The 17,142-nt window shown below is 36.8% G+C and overlaps 1 protein-coding gene across 1 annotated transcript; it reads left to right on the plus strand.

Moving 5' to 3' along the window:
* Positions 1 to 472: 472 nt before the first annotated feature.
* LOC101863372 (mitochondrial import inner membrane translocase subunit TIM50) lies at positions 473 to 15,151 on the plus strand. The gene is made up of 10 exons (XM_013087008.2): positions 473 to 1,041; positions 2,472 to 2,503; positions 2,915 to 2,936; positions 4,081 to 4,139; positions 5,411 to 5,530; positions 8,475 to 8,582; positions 9,785 to 9,883; positions 10,612 to 10,768; positions 11,813 to 11,916; positions 12,772 to 15,151. The coding sequence occupies exons 1-10, from the start codon at positions 504 to 506 to the stop codon at positions 12,850 to 12,852; spliced, it is 1,320 nt and encodes a 439-aa protein (XP_012942462.1). The 5' UTR covers positions 473 to 503; the 3' UTR covers positions 12,853 to 15,151.
* Positions 15,152 to 17,142: the final 1,991 nt, after the last annotated feature.

Genomic DNA, 17,142 nt, shown 5'->3' on the forward strand with positions numbered 1-17,142 from the left:
CCCTTGTTTATTCTTTTAAACTGTCAAGAGAACGTTCGCAGTCTTAATTAAAATTATCTTCTCCCAGGAAAATGCAAGATACAAAATTTGAAGTAATAAAACTGATTTATGCTCACAAAATTATTAAAAGCTAAATACGTGTAATAAAAATGTAGAGAACGGTAAATAATATATTTTTATTTGTTTGTGACAAATCAAGGTTGCTGTTTGGGTAGAAAGAAAAACTCCGACATGGGCAGACCACGATCTACCTATGCCGATTTGGCTGATTAGCTATTTTGTACATGAACAAGTTATAACAGTTAGTCTGTTGTTGTTGATGCCAGCCCTTTGTGACACAAATGAGTAAATGTGCATTCTTGTTACAAATCTTTCGAAATTGCATAATTTCTTTTTTTTCCAAAGCTTTTGAAAAATATCTGAATCTTTCCCAAAAAAAAACCTTCAGTTAATATTGCTTTTGGTTGGTTCATATAGATCTAATACCTGACTAGCAAAACAACATGGCGACCTTCAATGTTGTCATGCGTTTCCTAACGAAAGGACAACAAAGTGCACACCGGTGCCTATTGCAGAGTACAGATGTTAGGAATTTTAGCATAATTAGCAAGGTTCAGGCTAAACAAAGTTATAAATGTTTCCAATTCCAGAGATGTTTGTCGCATTTTCCTCGACGGCTTTCGTTAATAGCGGTTATGCCGGCATCACAAGTGCCATTGCTGCAGTTGCATCAACAAGTTCATCGACGCAAAGTCTCACCTCAGTTTGCACCCTTGAAACCGACGCAAAATTTGCTGTATTCTAGGTTAAATTCTTCCACATCAAAGCAAGTTACCCCTCGAAACAAAGCAGAACAGTCAGGTTTGGAAGCAGGTGTAAATAAGGATCAAACTGGAGATGCTGCGGACTCTGGTCAGCCTGGTGAAGAAAAATCAGAAACCAAGGAGTCGTGGTGGAGAGGAAAGAACTCATGGCGGCTGGGCTTAATTTTCTTAGGAAGTGCCTGCATTACTTGGGGCGTAGGATTAGTGACCACATGGGGTAAGAAAATAGATAAAATTCTAATTTTTTGTCCTCGTAGTCATACTAATCTAGATCTAGAGTCTAGATCTAGATCTAGATTAGTCTAGATCTTAATCTAGATCTAGATCTAGATCTAGATTAGTAAAGTATAGTAGTGATTCGTCCATCATAGTATTGTAATGGTTTACTCTAGAGATCATTATATAATTTCTAGTTTTCATCTGTTTTTGACTCTTCCTGTAAAATTTTATCCTCTGTAACTGTGCCTTTACAGCTTTGTTTATGCTGACATACGACTAAACGTAGAACGACGCAAACTATTTTTAGGCAAGGCGGCCATCTTGTGTGCATCAGACCGGGATACCCCTCCAATCACGTGACTACATGATCTAAACATAGCCAACTGCATGGCACCACAGATCGTGCACACCTACCTTGGCACGACGTTAGGTGCGATGTTTTTCCAGGAGACGTACCGGTAATATATGATATAATGCAGTGCTCCGATCTGCTGCTTATCTCTTCTGCGCATTGTTTATTGGGCCGGGGGGGGGGGGGGGATCTTCAGGGGTATTTATGATTTAAGTGCACTTTATTGTCTTTGCGTTTACGTTACGTGTTTCAATTTCAAGCATCAGCGTTCTTACTGTTCTGAGCATCAAGGTTATTCTATCACCAAAGCATGGCTGACGCGCTGCAGTTAGCTGCAAGTGTGAAATTTTATCGTGCGAAACACATCGATACGGATAATAGGACATAATTGGTCAAGCCACTGACCCAACATGTCGTTCCATGCGGTATCTCCAAAGATCTTGTAGTGTGTAGTGTTGTAGAGAATCTTTGGTAACTCTGCGGCCTTATATAATTAGTCTGTGGGTATCCCAGGAAGTGATGACATCGCATTACTAAAATTAGTAGCCAATCAGGAAGATGCATTATTCTACGTTTAGTCGCATGTGTTATACTGTTATACTGCACTTCTGTAAAACTGTTCCTGGGCTTCAACATTTTTGCAGGACTATTATTTTGTCTCATAGTCACCAAATTACCTCTCAAAATGAAAATTGTCAGCAGCAGTTGCATTGAGATTTTTAAAATGCAAATATAAAATGCCCACTTATTTTGCTTTGTTTTAGGCCTGGATAATTTAACAGTGTCAAAGTAGGTTGTTTTTTTAAAGTCCTCTTTTGTGTAGAATGTGGGCAGTGATCTGATAGGTTTGACTCTCTATACAGTCCAGCCGGCCCAAGGCGAACGCGCGCATAAGGAACAGATTTTTAGATCTGGAATATTTTCTTTTACATGTTGATGCTTCGTAGTATAATTAAAAACGTCATAGCAAAATTCTGTATGAAATTGACATTTCGTTATCTTTTATTTTGAAAATGTTCTTTTCTAAAAAAAACAAATATAGTTTTAATCACAGATTTGTTGCCATAATTTTTCAGGAGCCCCCCTTCTTGACCCAGATGGAAATGAGGTGAGGGAAGTACTTAATTTAATTTTTTGCAGTTATGACACATAAAACGTATGACTGTACATTTGGGGGGGGGATTCATTTTGTGTAGTCTGACCATTTGAACCATGGAACTGAAATGTTCTCACGTTTGCTTTTTCAACATCCTAATCTGCAGGACCTTCAACTGAGGGTTGGGTTTTTTTCAGAGGCACTGGTCTATAGTTAATGTTGACAATGCTTCTTTAAATTGCATTTATGAATGGTAAATCTTAAATGCTAATGTTCAAAATAAGCTATTCTCTTTCTCATAGGACAAAAATTTAATTTAATATATGATTGTAAGAAGAAATAGGTCAAATTATATTTCTGGTTTGTTTAGCCTTAAACTTCCCATATTCTTGACTTGAAAAGATACTGTTCCTTGTGTTTCAGATTGAAGATGAGTTCACAGAACGTAAGTAGAAAAAATATACTTTTAAAAAATAGTGCTACATTTTAATTTATTTTTTTTGATTCTCAATGTAACAGCAACTACCATATTTTAAGATTTGATTTTTCTTTATTTTGTTTTAGAAAGATTCACATACATGCTTTGAAGATTTGAAGTGAAGGATACTGCTCGATGTATAAGATAAATTAGAGGCAAAATGGGTTATAAATAAAATAAACTAACATTGCCGTGGAGGTTCCACCGCATGGAAATTTGCGTTGGTCATATGGCTGCGAGTATGCATATGAGGTAGTTATCAACCGTTTAAAAAAAACTCTCTTCATCGCCAGGTAACACCATACTTCACAGCCTTGCAATAAGTGGAAACTTTCCAAGTGTGCATGGGGTCTAAGTGCTAGTTATTGTAGCGGGTTTTCAATCTGACTGATAAGTTTGTTCCCTGGATTGTATTGTTCTTTTGGTTGACTCTGTCCTGATGTACATCCTCTGACGTGTTGTTGATAACAATTTTATCGTCATGACTTGAATCAAGTTGAAAAGAATGACTGAAAGAAAAAGTCTCTTCTTTAAAGATTTCATTTTCTGAAAAGACTCTTTGCATTACTTAAAATTATTAGTTTTCTATGAATGTCCAAAGTCTAGATTATTCTTTATGTTAATTTTGTATATATTACCTGTATTATTACCTGTCCTGGGCAACAACGTCATTGCACACCGGACATGTCCATAAGTGCTCAGTTCCTCTCCGCTCCAAAGCCCACAAGGTATCTGTACTGATTGTTCCAGTGGCTGTTTGATTATGGCGAAGTCTTTCCTTTCCAGATAATCGTTCCTTTCTTCCTTTTCCCCTCTCTATCCCCATTTCCCGCTTCCTGATGATTGCGTGGTGTTCTACTGTCTCCCTGTCTTCCTCATCCCGCAAGTTATATTTTGAATATTTATACAAGTTTAATGGTGATGTTGATAGTGCTGTGAAAAACTGTACCTTTTGAAAAGGTGGGCACAGTAAAGGAGTTGATAAGCAATCGTTGCTTTGTTGTTTTTAAAAAAACATGCTCTGGGTATGATGTTGCTGGTGACAGGTATTTTTACTTGTCTGCGGTTCCTCTTGATTCGTATTAATGAGGTATACTATGTACCTTTTCAGAGCCTGCGGCTTTGGCATACCTCAAGAGAACATGGAAGGAAATGAACATTTTCAAAAAGGTTGGTAGCAAATCTGTGCTTTAATAGGCTTACAGACACATCCAGATGTCTAATTTCTTTTTATGACTGTCTTTTGTATTAAAGTACAGACTGGTCATAGATAGCTGGACATTCAAAAATGATTGCTGGGGCATAGCTGATTTGTGGCTCTTTATAAGGTTTGAAAAGTTTAGGTTTGATCTATATGCAGGCTTAAGTTATGAGGTTGTGTTTTTTCATCTATCTTTTTCTGGGGATTTTTTCACAGACCAGTGTTCCAATGGGGAGGAGCCAATGTTACACTCTTTTATTTTGTATTCTTTAGCACAATTTTATTAGTATTTTTTCAAACTTGAGAATAAGAGAAATGAAATATCAGATTTGTGACCTTTTATGTTAAGCAATGTTTCGGACTGTATTTGAGGTAATTTTTGTTTTGAAAAAAATAGTTTAAATCTCTTTTTGCAGTGATAAGGCCAAACATTTGATTCATTATATTATATATTATTGGGCTTGTGCATATGATTGGAACTTGGAAGAAGTAGAGATAAGTTGGACATGTAGTGAGACAGTTTTAAAGAACATGTTCGATGCTTTAGGACTTTTATTCAATCTTTGTGGCAGTGAAAAAAGATTTCAGTGATTTCAGATTCAAGGATAAATGGGAGAAATTTCCTCAACTGACATGGAGAAAGGTTGTTATTGCTCATTGCAAGAGCTGCTATTAGATGTAGTGTATGGCAAGTCATTATAATGAAAGCGACATTTTCACCAGTCAGCAACAATTAAGTGAATAGTGATGTGTATTCTGTTCATGAAATCATTGATGGATAAATATTTATATGCGACTTCCATAATTCCTAAAGATTTCATTGTTAAAATGTGGGCACCTATATGTTTGCCATGGAATGCAATGAAAAGAAAAAAAAGACTTATGTGTTAGCAGCCCACCCTTCCTGTGATCATTTTCACTTTTCTGAATAAGTTACTGTATTGAGCTTTGCTGATGCTCAAGCCATATTATCAACAGTATAATAGTGCTGTAATTGGGAATAAACAGGTCTTTTTGTGTTCACTGTTCATGACTTACGCATAGTCTTTTAAGCTAATTTTATTTATTTATTTTTCCAAATGTAAAAACTTTTTTTCTGCTGATGTTTTGAGGAGTATCACTAGTATGTCAGACTCCTTTAACATTCTTTGTTGTTGTCATTTTTTTTTTCTAATATGAATGTCAATGTGATAATGAGCTTCTCTTTACCTGAAAAGCATTTAATGTATTATTATTTTAGAAAATTCAAGACCCCTCGAGAGAAAAGCTTCTTCCAGACCCCCTCAAGTACCCATACATCCAGCCTCCCTACACACTGGTCATTGAGCTCACAGGTGTACTTATCCACCCAGACTGGACGGTAGGATATGATGAATTGATCATTCTGAAATTGAGACCTTCTTTTCTTAATTGCTTGACATCAATAATTTAGTGTAGTCCTGCCTTGGCACTCCTTTGTTCTTTTCTTTGTATCTTTTAGTACGTATGTTTCATTTGTCTTTCTGTTGTATTTGTTCTTGACGTTGTTGTTATCGATCAGTCTAGTAGGAGCTTTCACTCTTCTGTTCAATGCCATGAATGAAGCAGGGTTGGGTTGATTTAAATCAGTTGATTTTTTTTATTTAAATCAACTTGATTTTTTAAATAAAAATCAGTGATTTAAATCACTTTTTAAAAAATTATTTTTATTCAGTTTTTACACCTTTCAACATTCAGAATTCCTTTCCTTGGTTTCATAAAACAGATATAAGGTTTAGTAGACTAATATAATCATGCTTAAAAGTCTGCTTTCCCCCCATTCACTGTAAAATAATACAGTATTCAATTTACTTTTTTTTCCATAATTGAAATCAGAGCTGGGTTGATTTAAATCAGTTGATTTTTTAAATTTTAATCAACTTGATTTTTAAAACAGTGATTTAAATCACTTCTCAAAAAAATGTATTCAGTTTTTACATATTTAAACATTCAGAATTCCATTCCTTGGTCTTATTAAACAATATAAGGTTTAGTAGACTAAGATAATCATGCTTAAAAGTCTGCTTTCCCCCCTGTCACTGTAAAATAATACAGTTCTCAATTTACTTTTTTTCATAATTGAAAACCAGGGTTTGGTTGATTTAAATCAAGTCGATTTAAATGAGTTGATTTTTTAAAATTTAAATCAACTTGATTTTGAAAATAAAACTCAGTGATTTAAATCACTTTAAAAAAATGTATTCTGTTTTTACATCTATAAACATTCAGAATTCCTTTCCTTGATTTTATAAAACAGATATAATAAGGTTTAGTAGACTAAAATAATCATGCTTAAAAGTCTGCTTTCCCCCCTGTCACTGTAAGTAGTAAAATAATACTGTATTCAATTTACTTTTTTTTCATAATTGAAATTAGCATTTTCTTTTTCTTTTTAGACAAACACAAGCGCGCGTGCACACACACACTGTAATAAAATGCAAGTTTATCTATGCATAATTACCCCAACCCCGCCCTTCCTTTTAGACTGACATTTTCTTCATTTTTTGTCTGCAGCCATAATTCACTGATATAGCAGATTAAGGCTTTCTAAAATTGCACTTGCTTAAATTAATCATTAGTTAAAATAAAGAAAATGCATTTTGCACTAAAAGAACTTACTTTTAGCCACCAAAAATCCCATACTGTGTCCACGTTTAAAAAAAAAAAAAAAAATCGGATTTAAATTTAAAAAATCTGATTTAAATTTAAAAAATCGATTTTTTAAATTTTTATTTAAAAAATCAAAAAAATCACCAACCCTGGAATGAAGAGATGTTTTCAGGTTGTCTTTAATTGGGTGAGGTAAAGGTATGTGGAAAGGGGTCTAAGTTTGGTTTGGCTTGTACCTTCTGACTTCAGCCTTCTGCTCTATTTCCATGATGTCACAGATCTGGTAATTGTCTCAACTTTGTTTATGTTTAACCCTTTGCTTGCTTACCCCCCCCCCCAAACAAATCCCCATTGTATCCGCAAGACTTGTGTACTTGAGAACTTTTATGTTGGTGGCTAGGTGTACATACCTCGCACTGAAGTACAGTAGTCTCCGCCTAAACGCACGCCATACAAAAGCACGCTCCGCTCAAACGCACGCTTTCGTCATCTGACGGGTTTTTTACTATTTAATTTAGACGTACAAATGCACGGTCACTCCCTCTAAACACACGCTCCGATCCGCGAGACAAGTTAAGCTTGGCAAGGGGAAATTTTCACTACAACCTGCACAGCCTGCTTAAGACAAGCCTAGAATTTACTAGAAAACCGGATATTTGGTGAGAGTGCCCCTCACGCTGTACCAAGAGAGTAATGGACAGCGTTTACCCTACTTTTCACTGACGCATAGGTCTCGATCTAGCGCTGGTCAGCTAAATGTTGGGAGGGGGGGGGTTGGGGGGACTGAAATGTTTTTTGATCGGTCACTGGAAATGTATCTTTGAGAGAAGGTTTCTGACTGGTGTTTGAGAGACTTCGTGTAATGTTTAGTTAGATCTAGGCCTGATGCACGACACGCGTGAATGCCGTAAAACACTAGACGACCCTCTATAGGATTTTAAAGATTAGCCAAGTAAGCCTAATCAGCTGTACTCGAAGAACTTATAACGTACTTGTTCAACGAATTACAGGAGAAAATGTTTCTCGGGGATGATTCTGCATGAATTTACGGTCGGGGGTGATCGCTTGGAAAGCCACGTGGCTGGTCCGTCGTCTCTATGACTATGACCAACAGTTTCCTCTTGGGCTATCTGTTCCCGACGTTTACAGTGCATATTCATTACACTGAGTTTGTCTTTCTCCCCCCCCCCTCCCGCCCATAACCCCTGTCGGGGAATCCTTCACAAAACAGTCACGTGTCGTCACATTATCTGCCAAAACAACCCCCTCCCAAACAAGGGAGGTCACTAGAGTAATAAGGAATTGAGATGACTGCGTCCCTTCCTCCCCTTGCAAAGGTTCATGTAAACGCACGCTCCGTATAAACACACGCTTAGGAGCCCTCCCGAGCACCATGCGTTTAGGCGGAGACTACTGTATGCATTTGGTGCAATCAGGTGTGCATTTGGAAACATAAGGTTTAACTAATGCTTATGGCTTTATGCAATCTGCAACTTGAGAAGCAAATTATGTACTGAAAAAGGAAGCAATGTTGACTAGGGAGAATATTTGGATATTGGCTGGTCATTGTTAAATGTGTTCATGCGAAAGATGAAACTGAAACTGAAATGGCTGAAAGTCATCTTCATGTTGTAATCTTTATTTTTGTTGGGGGGGGGTTTGCTTTTGATCCTCAGTACAACACTGGATGGCGCTTCAAGAAGAGGCCTGGCATAGACTACTTTCTGTCTCAAGTTGGACCACCATTGTTTGAAGTTGTTATCTATTCTTCAGAGTCAGGCATGGTGAGTTGAAACTGGGTATACTTTTTTCTTGCTAATTATCTATTCATGCTATTCCTGTTCTTTAGGGGAAGGGTGAGGGATACAACTCTGTTTATATATTGTGAGAGATTTGATGACAATTACTGCTGTCTTTTTTAGCTGCTGCAAAAATATTCCATTCCTATGTTCATGTGTTGGAGTAATGTTTGTGCTTATACCTTGATGTATTCTGCTCAAACATTGCTGTCTTGAAAGTCACTGCTGATGATGGCATTTATGGAAGCCAAATTTGTATTTGCTGCATTTTTAAGTCTATATTTTTAATATCTTCTTCTGCCTTTTAAGTCTGGGTGATTTTTTTGGGGTTTATATCTTGCCTTTTCCTTGCCCTAAATGACTATTACTCTCTTGATTTACCTCACTTAAATGAGCGAGCAAGAAAATAATATTTGGTCCTCTTCATCATTGGTTATATGTTTGCAGTCCAGTTTCTCCTCTAGCTGTCCCTGTGGTTTTATTCACCCTGCCTAATTTAGCAAAATTTGATCATTTTTTGCATAATTTCTGATTATTTTCCTTTATCATTCTTTGTTAAAATTAACAGAATCACATAATTTCACATTTTTTAGCTCAGTTTGCATTATTTCAGAATTGTTCTTTCATAAAACGACATGGACAGCTATAGAAAGCTGTAGAATTCATTTTTTCTTCTTTAATTTCTCAACAGTATATTCACTTTAAACTTAAATTTTGGTCTTTATCTCAACAACTTTCAACCTTAATTTATATTTTGCTGTGTGTGGCATTGTTTTGAAATAAATTTGTGTAATTCTCATTTTGTCTCATGAATAGAAAATGTGTAGAAGTTAAGATAGATCAATTTTATTGGGTGAAATAAGAAAGTTGGTAGTGGACATTAATGGCAAGCAAGCAGTGTGTACTACACTGTGTGTGAAAAATAATATAGATGTGTGTGAACACAAGTACACACAGCTATGGATTGCACCCACTTAAATCACAACACAGAGATTCATCCTTCTTGCCTTCTACCTTGATAGTATTTTACACACAGGCTCTCAGGTCAACAGCGCATCCAGTTCAATAAAATGTTTGATTTTGCTCTGCACAATCACAGTGCTGATGGAACAAAATGTTTTTGTTCTTGAAGTCAGTATGTTCGAATGTACATGTGGCTTTCATGTTTTATTTTTTTAAATTTTCAGACTGCTGACCCTCTTGTGAGTCATCTGGACCCTCAGGGTTTCATTATGTACAGACTTTACCGTGATGCCACACGCTACACAGAAGGCCACCATTTGAAAGTGAGTTGCTGTGATGTTGGTCCTTTTTTATGGGGGTACTGGGGTGGGAGAAGGGGGTTGTCTTTTCATATGCTGTTTTATTTTTCTAAATCAGCCTCTTTAGAGCAAATGGTCTGAATTGTACAATATAATTGAGTGAATATTGTTCTCTCAACTCAGTTTCCTCATGGGTGACTAAGGGTGCTGCCTTTGAAATGCATATTGTTTTTTCTAGAACCGGGTCAAACTTGACTGAGGCTGAATGTCATTCTTCAGTGAAGTGTACTGCTACTTTCATGAGAAAAATGATCAACCCAGCTTTTCAGAGAAAGCAAAACATTTCTGAGCTCCTCATTTCTCCATGTTCTTCCATCCTGTTTTCTATCTTATGGATTGTCGGCTGCAGTCTCTGGGTAGTGGGGGGTATTCAAGGAGGAAGGAGACTTGCTTTGATGCTTTGTTAATCACAAGTCAGTAGCAAGATTTTGTTGCAAGTAATTGGTGATTTCCGATGATTTGCTTCTGCTGTCTGCTTTTTCTGATTGCCAGGTTGTAGGGTGCTCTGGTCTCGTCAGTTTCTTTTTACTTTTATCATCCTTATCTCTCCCTCCTTCTTTTTTTGTGTTTGTTACTCTCTTGCAACACCTTAATCTCCGGCCCCTATAACTTATATGACTTTATTGCATTGCAAGTGCTGTAAAACTCTTACTAAAACTAAATACATAACTAATGTTTTTCCCTCCCAACAGGATCTGTCATGTTTGAACCGTGACATGTCACGCATCATTATGCTGGACTGCAACAAAGAGTCGGTCAAGCTGCAGCCACGAAATGCTTTTGTGCTGAGCAAGTGGAAAGGCGAGGACGAGGACAGGACTCTGATAGATTTGGCTCATTTTCTCAAAAGTAAGGGGCTAGCAGAACTTGTCACAGTGAACATTGAATAATAGCGTAATACTAAAAGTTTTACAACGTAACTCATTTTCCTCCGTATTCTCAATGTAAATTAAGTTCTAGTTTATGCCGTAATAAGTCCTTCATGAAACTTATTATCTTGAAAGCTGTTGAAGAAATTTTTGTTTTTTTATTTTGGTAATTTAAATGCTAAATGTGTGGCGTGCTGACAAAATGAGTTACTTCTCGCAATCCACAAATGGGAGGTCAAATTAGTAGATCTTCTATTGATGCTCTATTTTTTATGTATAACATGCCGCTTATTATTTCATATTTATAGATTGCAAAACTTTACTTATAAGCATGACGTTTCTATTTCCATAAAAGGTTTGAATCTCAGAAGGGACCCATTTTGTCAGCACACTTCACAAATGTATATTTAAAAAAGTTTAAGTTCTAGTGGGTTATATTCTGCTCATTAACAACTATTCTACTTTAACATTCATCAAAATAATAAGAATACAATTTTGTTATGTTAGTGTTGCTACCAACTTTGCCTGTGTAGCTTGGGGGTGTTAAAAATCAAAAGTAGATTATCCGGTTATTAATAGGGGATCCGTTCCCTTTGTGATGTAGGAAAGGCTTCTTTTCTCCATTCTTACTTTGTCTTTTGTCCGACTGTCTTTTATGCCAATCTGTCAGTTGAGAGTCTCCCAAAAGTCCTCAGTTGGAGGCCTACTGTGAGGTGGCCTATTTGTGCTCTGTAATTTGCTCGCCTGATACCAAAGTTTAAAGTTCTTGTTTTCACCTCCCAAAAATGTACTGATTTGGTCTTGTTGAGTTTCAGTCTTAGCAATGGTGTTCATTAACTCTAAATGTGCTGCTCTCGTTGAACCAGCTCAGAAAATTTGGAAAAAAAAAGTGACTGGCTAGTGCCTGCATTCCAACTCAATGCTGATTGAGATGGAGATAATTAATGATTGCATGTACATGTTAGTCAATCTCATCAATCTGAATTTAAAACTCAACTAATCTTGGGTTCTCCTTTTCCCTCAGCTGTTGCTGCAAGTGGTGTTGATGACATCCGCCCGGTGCTTGACTACTACCATCAGTTTGACGATCCGATCGCCGCCTTCAAGGATAACCAAAGGAAACTTCAGGTAAAATGGGACACTGAGTGTTCGTCACACATACACATAAAAGCACACACACAAACACACACACACTCACCCACATACACTCACACAAACATGCTCACATGCAGCACACGCACACACACACACACACATACACAAGCACACATTATGAACTCATTTCTCTGCTGGCAAGTGTATGGCCTCTCTCTACCACAATGCAAGGGAAAGGAGATCAGTGACGAGACTATTATAGACTGGATTATGTTTTTCTTATTTTTAACATTTTTTTTGTAATTCCACCTCCTTATTGATATAACAGATTGTCATACAAAAAAAATACTGGTAATTGATTCTGGTTATGAACTTTTAGGACAGAATATCTGAGTTTTTTGTCATACACTTATTTTTCAGTTTTATCAGCTTCTTTCCTTGCTTTTTCCGCATCTATAAGACTGAAAGTTCCCATTAGGCTGCTTTACTTTTCTGTGTTTCTGCATGGGTGTAAAACAGGGGTCTTAAATTCAAATTTGCCGGGGGGGGGGGGTCAGAGTCCGGTTGAGCCTGGGCAGTTTAAATTAAAAAGTTAAGTATAAGAAAAACTTGCTGCTTGCTCTAACACTAAACTTTGATGACAAGAAGGGCCTGCAAAATATCGTTGTATGGGCCGTAATTGACCTATGGGCCAGGAGTTTGAGATCCCAGGTGCAGAAAGTCTGTGATAAAAAGTCAAAGGTGTCTACTTTCTATATCCTTTTCTATTGAGAGTTGAAGTAGAAACTTTTGTCTGAGAAGCTTTAAAATACTTTTTTTTTTACTTCTTTTCTTATTATCCGCTTGCAATGGGACTCAATAGATTTGTGTTTTGTTTTTCTTGTCCAGGAGGAGGAAGAAGCCAGAGCCAAGCTAGCCTCTGAGGAGACCAAGAAGAAAAGTTGGTTTTCTGGCTTTAGAAACAAGTAATAGATGAACTGCTTCTCATTTTCTACTTCATTTCTAGGGCTTCACTTTTCATTTATAAAGAAACATTAAAGGAATTTGCATTTTTGGATATGATAGAAAACAATGTTGTCACCACAGCCCCCCTGTGGTTTGAATCATCCCATATTTATTGTGGTGGTTGTTTTTATGTGATGTTTCTTGACTTGATTTATTTTTATCTCATGTCTCATGCATACTTTAGGGTCTGAATTAGCTTAGTTTGTCAATGGTCAAAAGCAATTTGACAAATGTTTATCAAAATTTGTAGTTCATGGTATAATTGAATGATCATAGATTTATGGAGCTTTTAGAACATAGCCCATAGTTTTTTATCAAAAGGTTCTTGTTGTGTGCCGTAATCTTTCTCAGTTATTTTTGTTTTGTTAATTGGGGCTGGATAATTAATTTTATTCAACAGATAAAGTCTGACATTTTGACTGGAAGGTAAATTGAACTCTAAAAATGTTTTTCCCGTTGGTTATTATTGTCTGCCTTTTGTAGTTTTGTGTTTGCTAAACTTTCAAGATTTATTGGCCTTGCCATAGTTTTTATTTTGGCTCATTTGAAATTAATTCTTAAAACATTATGCGGTGGATGAGAGTTTGTTTTTTTATGTATCCTATCTCTTTGAAAGAATGGATTCCATTTTTGCCAGTTTCTGTCTTACGACAGATTCATTTGTTCATTGATAGAAATAATTATCTTGGTAGTTTTTAAAAATATTTTGTTTGTAGTAATAGTTGTTTAAAAAATTGAACAGAATATCTCTTTAGAGCATATTTGACTTTTTTGGTTCACTGAATGAAATTTCAAGAATTTGGTCTTTTAATTCCCATTTTTAGGTTCTGAGATCATATGAAATACAGCGGATTCTGCTTAAACTGAACACAGTTAATCTGAAAACAGTTATCCCTAATTTTTTTCTTTCTTTTATTTGAGAATTCTCTAAAGAAAAAAACCTGGCTAAACTGAGGAAAATCCAGGGGTGCTGCAGATTTTAGTTTAAGGGGACTCCACTGTGCTGATATTATGTGTCTTTGAATTTGATGAAATCATAACAGTGTAAGGTCTTGATGTCGGTGTGAATTCAGCCATTATATGGCTTTGTAAGTACATTAGTTCTGGTGTCTGTAGTGAATATACAGCTTTATGCATACATTAATTGTGTCTGTGGAAGAAGTTGAAGAAACGAATATCTTCTTTGAGAGACTGTGGTATTCGAAACCAGTATAATTGTGTAGCACTCATTAACTCATTACATATGTTGTAAATGACACAGAGCTATTTTCAGACTTTCATCATAAGTGATCTGTTTTTGTATATCATAATAATGGTGCGCTAAGAGTATTTTTGTTGTGTGGTCAAATTTTGTTTTTTAAAAAATCCAACAGAATGAGCAATGTAAGTAACGTTTATTATCTTTTTCCATGGCTGTGTACCCCGGTTTGAAAGTGGTTAAAGAAGTGGCATTCATAAATAAATTTTCATTTTTAATACACTGCATTGTGTAGCTGAGAAAAAGGGTTGAAACTTCTCCGTCATGTTCACCAGTCAGACGGAACTGTGTGTGAGGGACTGGTTAACTCCATGTCCAAACCTTTGTGTGAAATTGTTCTAACTTGGGACATAGTTTGAGTTTCATGTGAGCTTGTCATATTGTGAAACCTTCTTATAATTTTAATACCCTTATAGCTTGTTTTTTTAGTGAGTGAGAAAAAAGTTTGGGGAGACATTTTTAACTACAGCCACAATTTCATTTATTGAGAAGATTTAATTTTTGCTTAATGCACATCAGTATAGAGATGATGGTATGACTGACCAGCAATCAAAAATTGTAATCTCTCTCACATGTGTTATTTAACCATTGTGTTTTTGTCAGTCACACAGCAGATTGATAGGTATTTCTATTGTTATAGCCTAGGGGATGGTGACTCCAAATTTATGAATTCAATTTGTTCAGATGTTACTGTGTTTTGTGTTCAAACGTGCTCAATGTGATATGTTTTGGTTGTGCTTGTTCCTGTCTGATAGGTGAAAAGGAGTCCAAAAGTAATCTTGTTTGTCTCTCTTCTGTGTATGTATGAGGCATGTTTTGTGTGGATGTTGGTGACTGGCACTCTTTTGCTTTTTTGTACTTTGGATTGAGTTTTGTGCGCATGTTCCATCACTGACATTACCAAGGATGTTGTGAAAGAGCAGAGTGATTGCTTCTGTTTGTACCTTCATTTTTTCCCCCTAAAAGTTGCCACATTAAAACAGTTGCAAAATTTGAGTTACAATTGAAATGGTGTTGTTGATATGTATTTTGATTTGACTTCTTCATTTTCATTTCATTCATTGTTTCTGTCTGTGAGTTGTCTGCATATTTTCATCATACCAGGGGTAGGGGCTACTTTTCTCCGGAACTGTCTTTAGTGAAATGTCAGGGCAGTGCTACTGACTGAAGTTGTCTTTAGGCCATTCCGAAAGGGGGGATATTACATATTCTTATATGCAGTAGAATTGTAAATGGGCTGATTTATCAATGTCATGCTCATACTGTGCCGGAACAACATAGGGGGAACTGCTGTTTTTTCTTTCCTCATCCTTACTATCGTCATTTTTTCCTCTCCTTCCTTTGTATGTTTGTCACTCTCTTGAGAGTGGGTGGTTGGCGGGTGCTCTGGTGTGGTTTGCTTCTTCTTTTCTATCAAACATCCATCGTCCTTATCTCCCCTTCTTCTTTTTTATGTTTGTTACTCTCTTGTAACACCTCTTATCTGTTGGCGCTCATATGACCTGATGCAGTTGCGAGGGCCGTAAAGCCGCTACTAAAACTAACTCTCTTGCAAATTGTTATTTCCGGGTTGCCTTGATAGTCGAAGCAGACTTTGTGCTGTTGAAGCTAGAGAGGTGAGCAGAGTAAGCCTGATTCCCCGTTTGGACTTCTCTGTTGACGTCCACCCTTTGGCACTCATATGACCTTATGCAGTTGCGAGCACCGTAAAAACCTTACTAAAACTAAAAAAACGACCATTGTCATGCCAGCCTGTCATATACCACTACTCCTCTCAAATAGCCATGGGTAGTGCTTGGTTTTAAAAAAGTGGTTGGACTTTTTCCTGATAAAAATTGCTGTTGATTTTAAAAAAATTATTGTACAACTGTGTGCACTTTAAAAAAAAAAAAATTGACGAGTCTACAAATGTCAAAAGCCTGACAGCAAAATTTCTTAGAACTGACTATATGAATTGTGTGTATGGTAGACCTATTTATGAGATTTGATAGTTTTACAAAATCAGGTTGGAAAAAAAAATCAAGACTAAAGCCATGTTCATAATCAGCTGACTTTTAATGAAAGCATCTTTATCTTTAGGGGAGCCTGACTTTACAGTGTTTTCCGCATTCTGAACGAGGGAAACTTGATTGGTGTGGCTTGGGCTTGAAGCTAGACACCTAATTTGGGAAAACTAATTACTCTCAGCACAAAGCAACAACAAAAAACCCTCACTGCAAATCCTCAAACGTGTTGCCAAAAGTTTAATTTTTGCCGTAGATTATCTAGTAAACCGCGCCCAAAGCAGATCACAGCTTGTTTGACCCGCGGGGGTCGCGGAACGAAGCTGAACAAGGGAAGTAACTTCTTTGATTCACAGGAAAGAGGGGGAAGTCATCAATTTCCTCCCCTTTCACGGCGGAGCATCGTCCTCATCCGTTGTTACCACTGTTTTGAGCAGACATCGCAGGCAGCAGGACTTGCCCTACCTGTCCTGTCGTTTGATGCTCAGGCTGAAAACATCGTGTTTGATGTACGCAACAGACGGGGAGCCGTGTTTGCAACGATGGCGGCTGGCACTTGAGAAGGAGGCGGTCTTTTGAATTGATTTTTTTTTTATAAGGAAGTCTCCACTCTCTTCTCAGTTTCCGTGTTTTTGTGCCAACATGACCCATAACTGGTAAAGTTGGTTTATTTTTACCTCCCTATGTAAGTAAGCCTAGCTTGAGGTCTTGTTAAGTCAGGAACAAACAAACATAGTCTCCTTATGTTTTAAGAGGAAAAAATAAACAAGTACACATTATGTACAACAAGCAAGCAAGGGAGAAAGAAAATAGGATAGATAGCAAACTGAAAGTAGGTGGGGGGCTCTCATGAAGGGATGACGAATCTTTAAAAGTAAGAAGGGTGATTTTGAAGGTACAGTATGTTTTTTTTTTTTTAAATTAATAGAGATCCAAGCTACTCGTCTAACTAGAAACTGCAATATGTGGTGTGAGTCATTGTGTGGTACATGT

The sequence above is a fragment of the Aplysia californica genome, unplaced genomic scaffold, assembly GCF_000002075.1.
Source record: "Aplysia californica isolate F4 #8 unplaced genomic scaffold, AplCal3.0 scaffold00532, whole genome shotgun sequence".
In the NCBI taxonomy this organism is placed as follows: domain Eukaryota; kingdom Metazoa; phylum Mollusca; class Gastropoda; order Aplysiida; family Aplysiidae; genus Aplysia; species Aplysia californica.

Bases quoted from the DNA above. Each gene is read 5' to 3' on its own strand.
- LOC101863372 (XM_013087008.2), top strand. From the start codon at position 504: ATGGCGACCTTCAATGTTGTCATGCGTTTCCTAACGAAAGGACAACAA. The intron at 2,504-2,914 runs GTGAGGGAAGTA...CTTGTGTTTCAG, and splicing joins TTGACCCAGATGGAAATGAG to ATTGAAGATGAGTTCACAGA. The intron at 5,531-8,474 runs GTAGGATATGAT...TTTGATCCTCAG, and splicing joins TTATCCACCCAGACTGGACG to TACAACACTGGATGGCGCTT.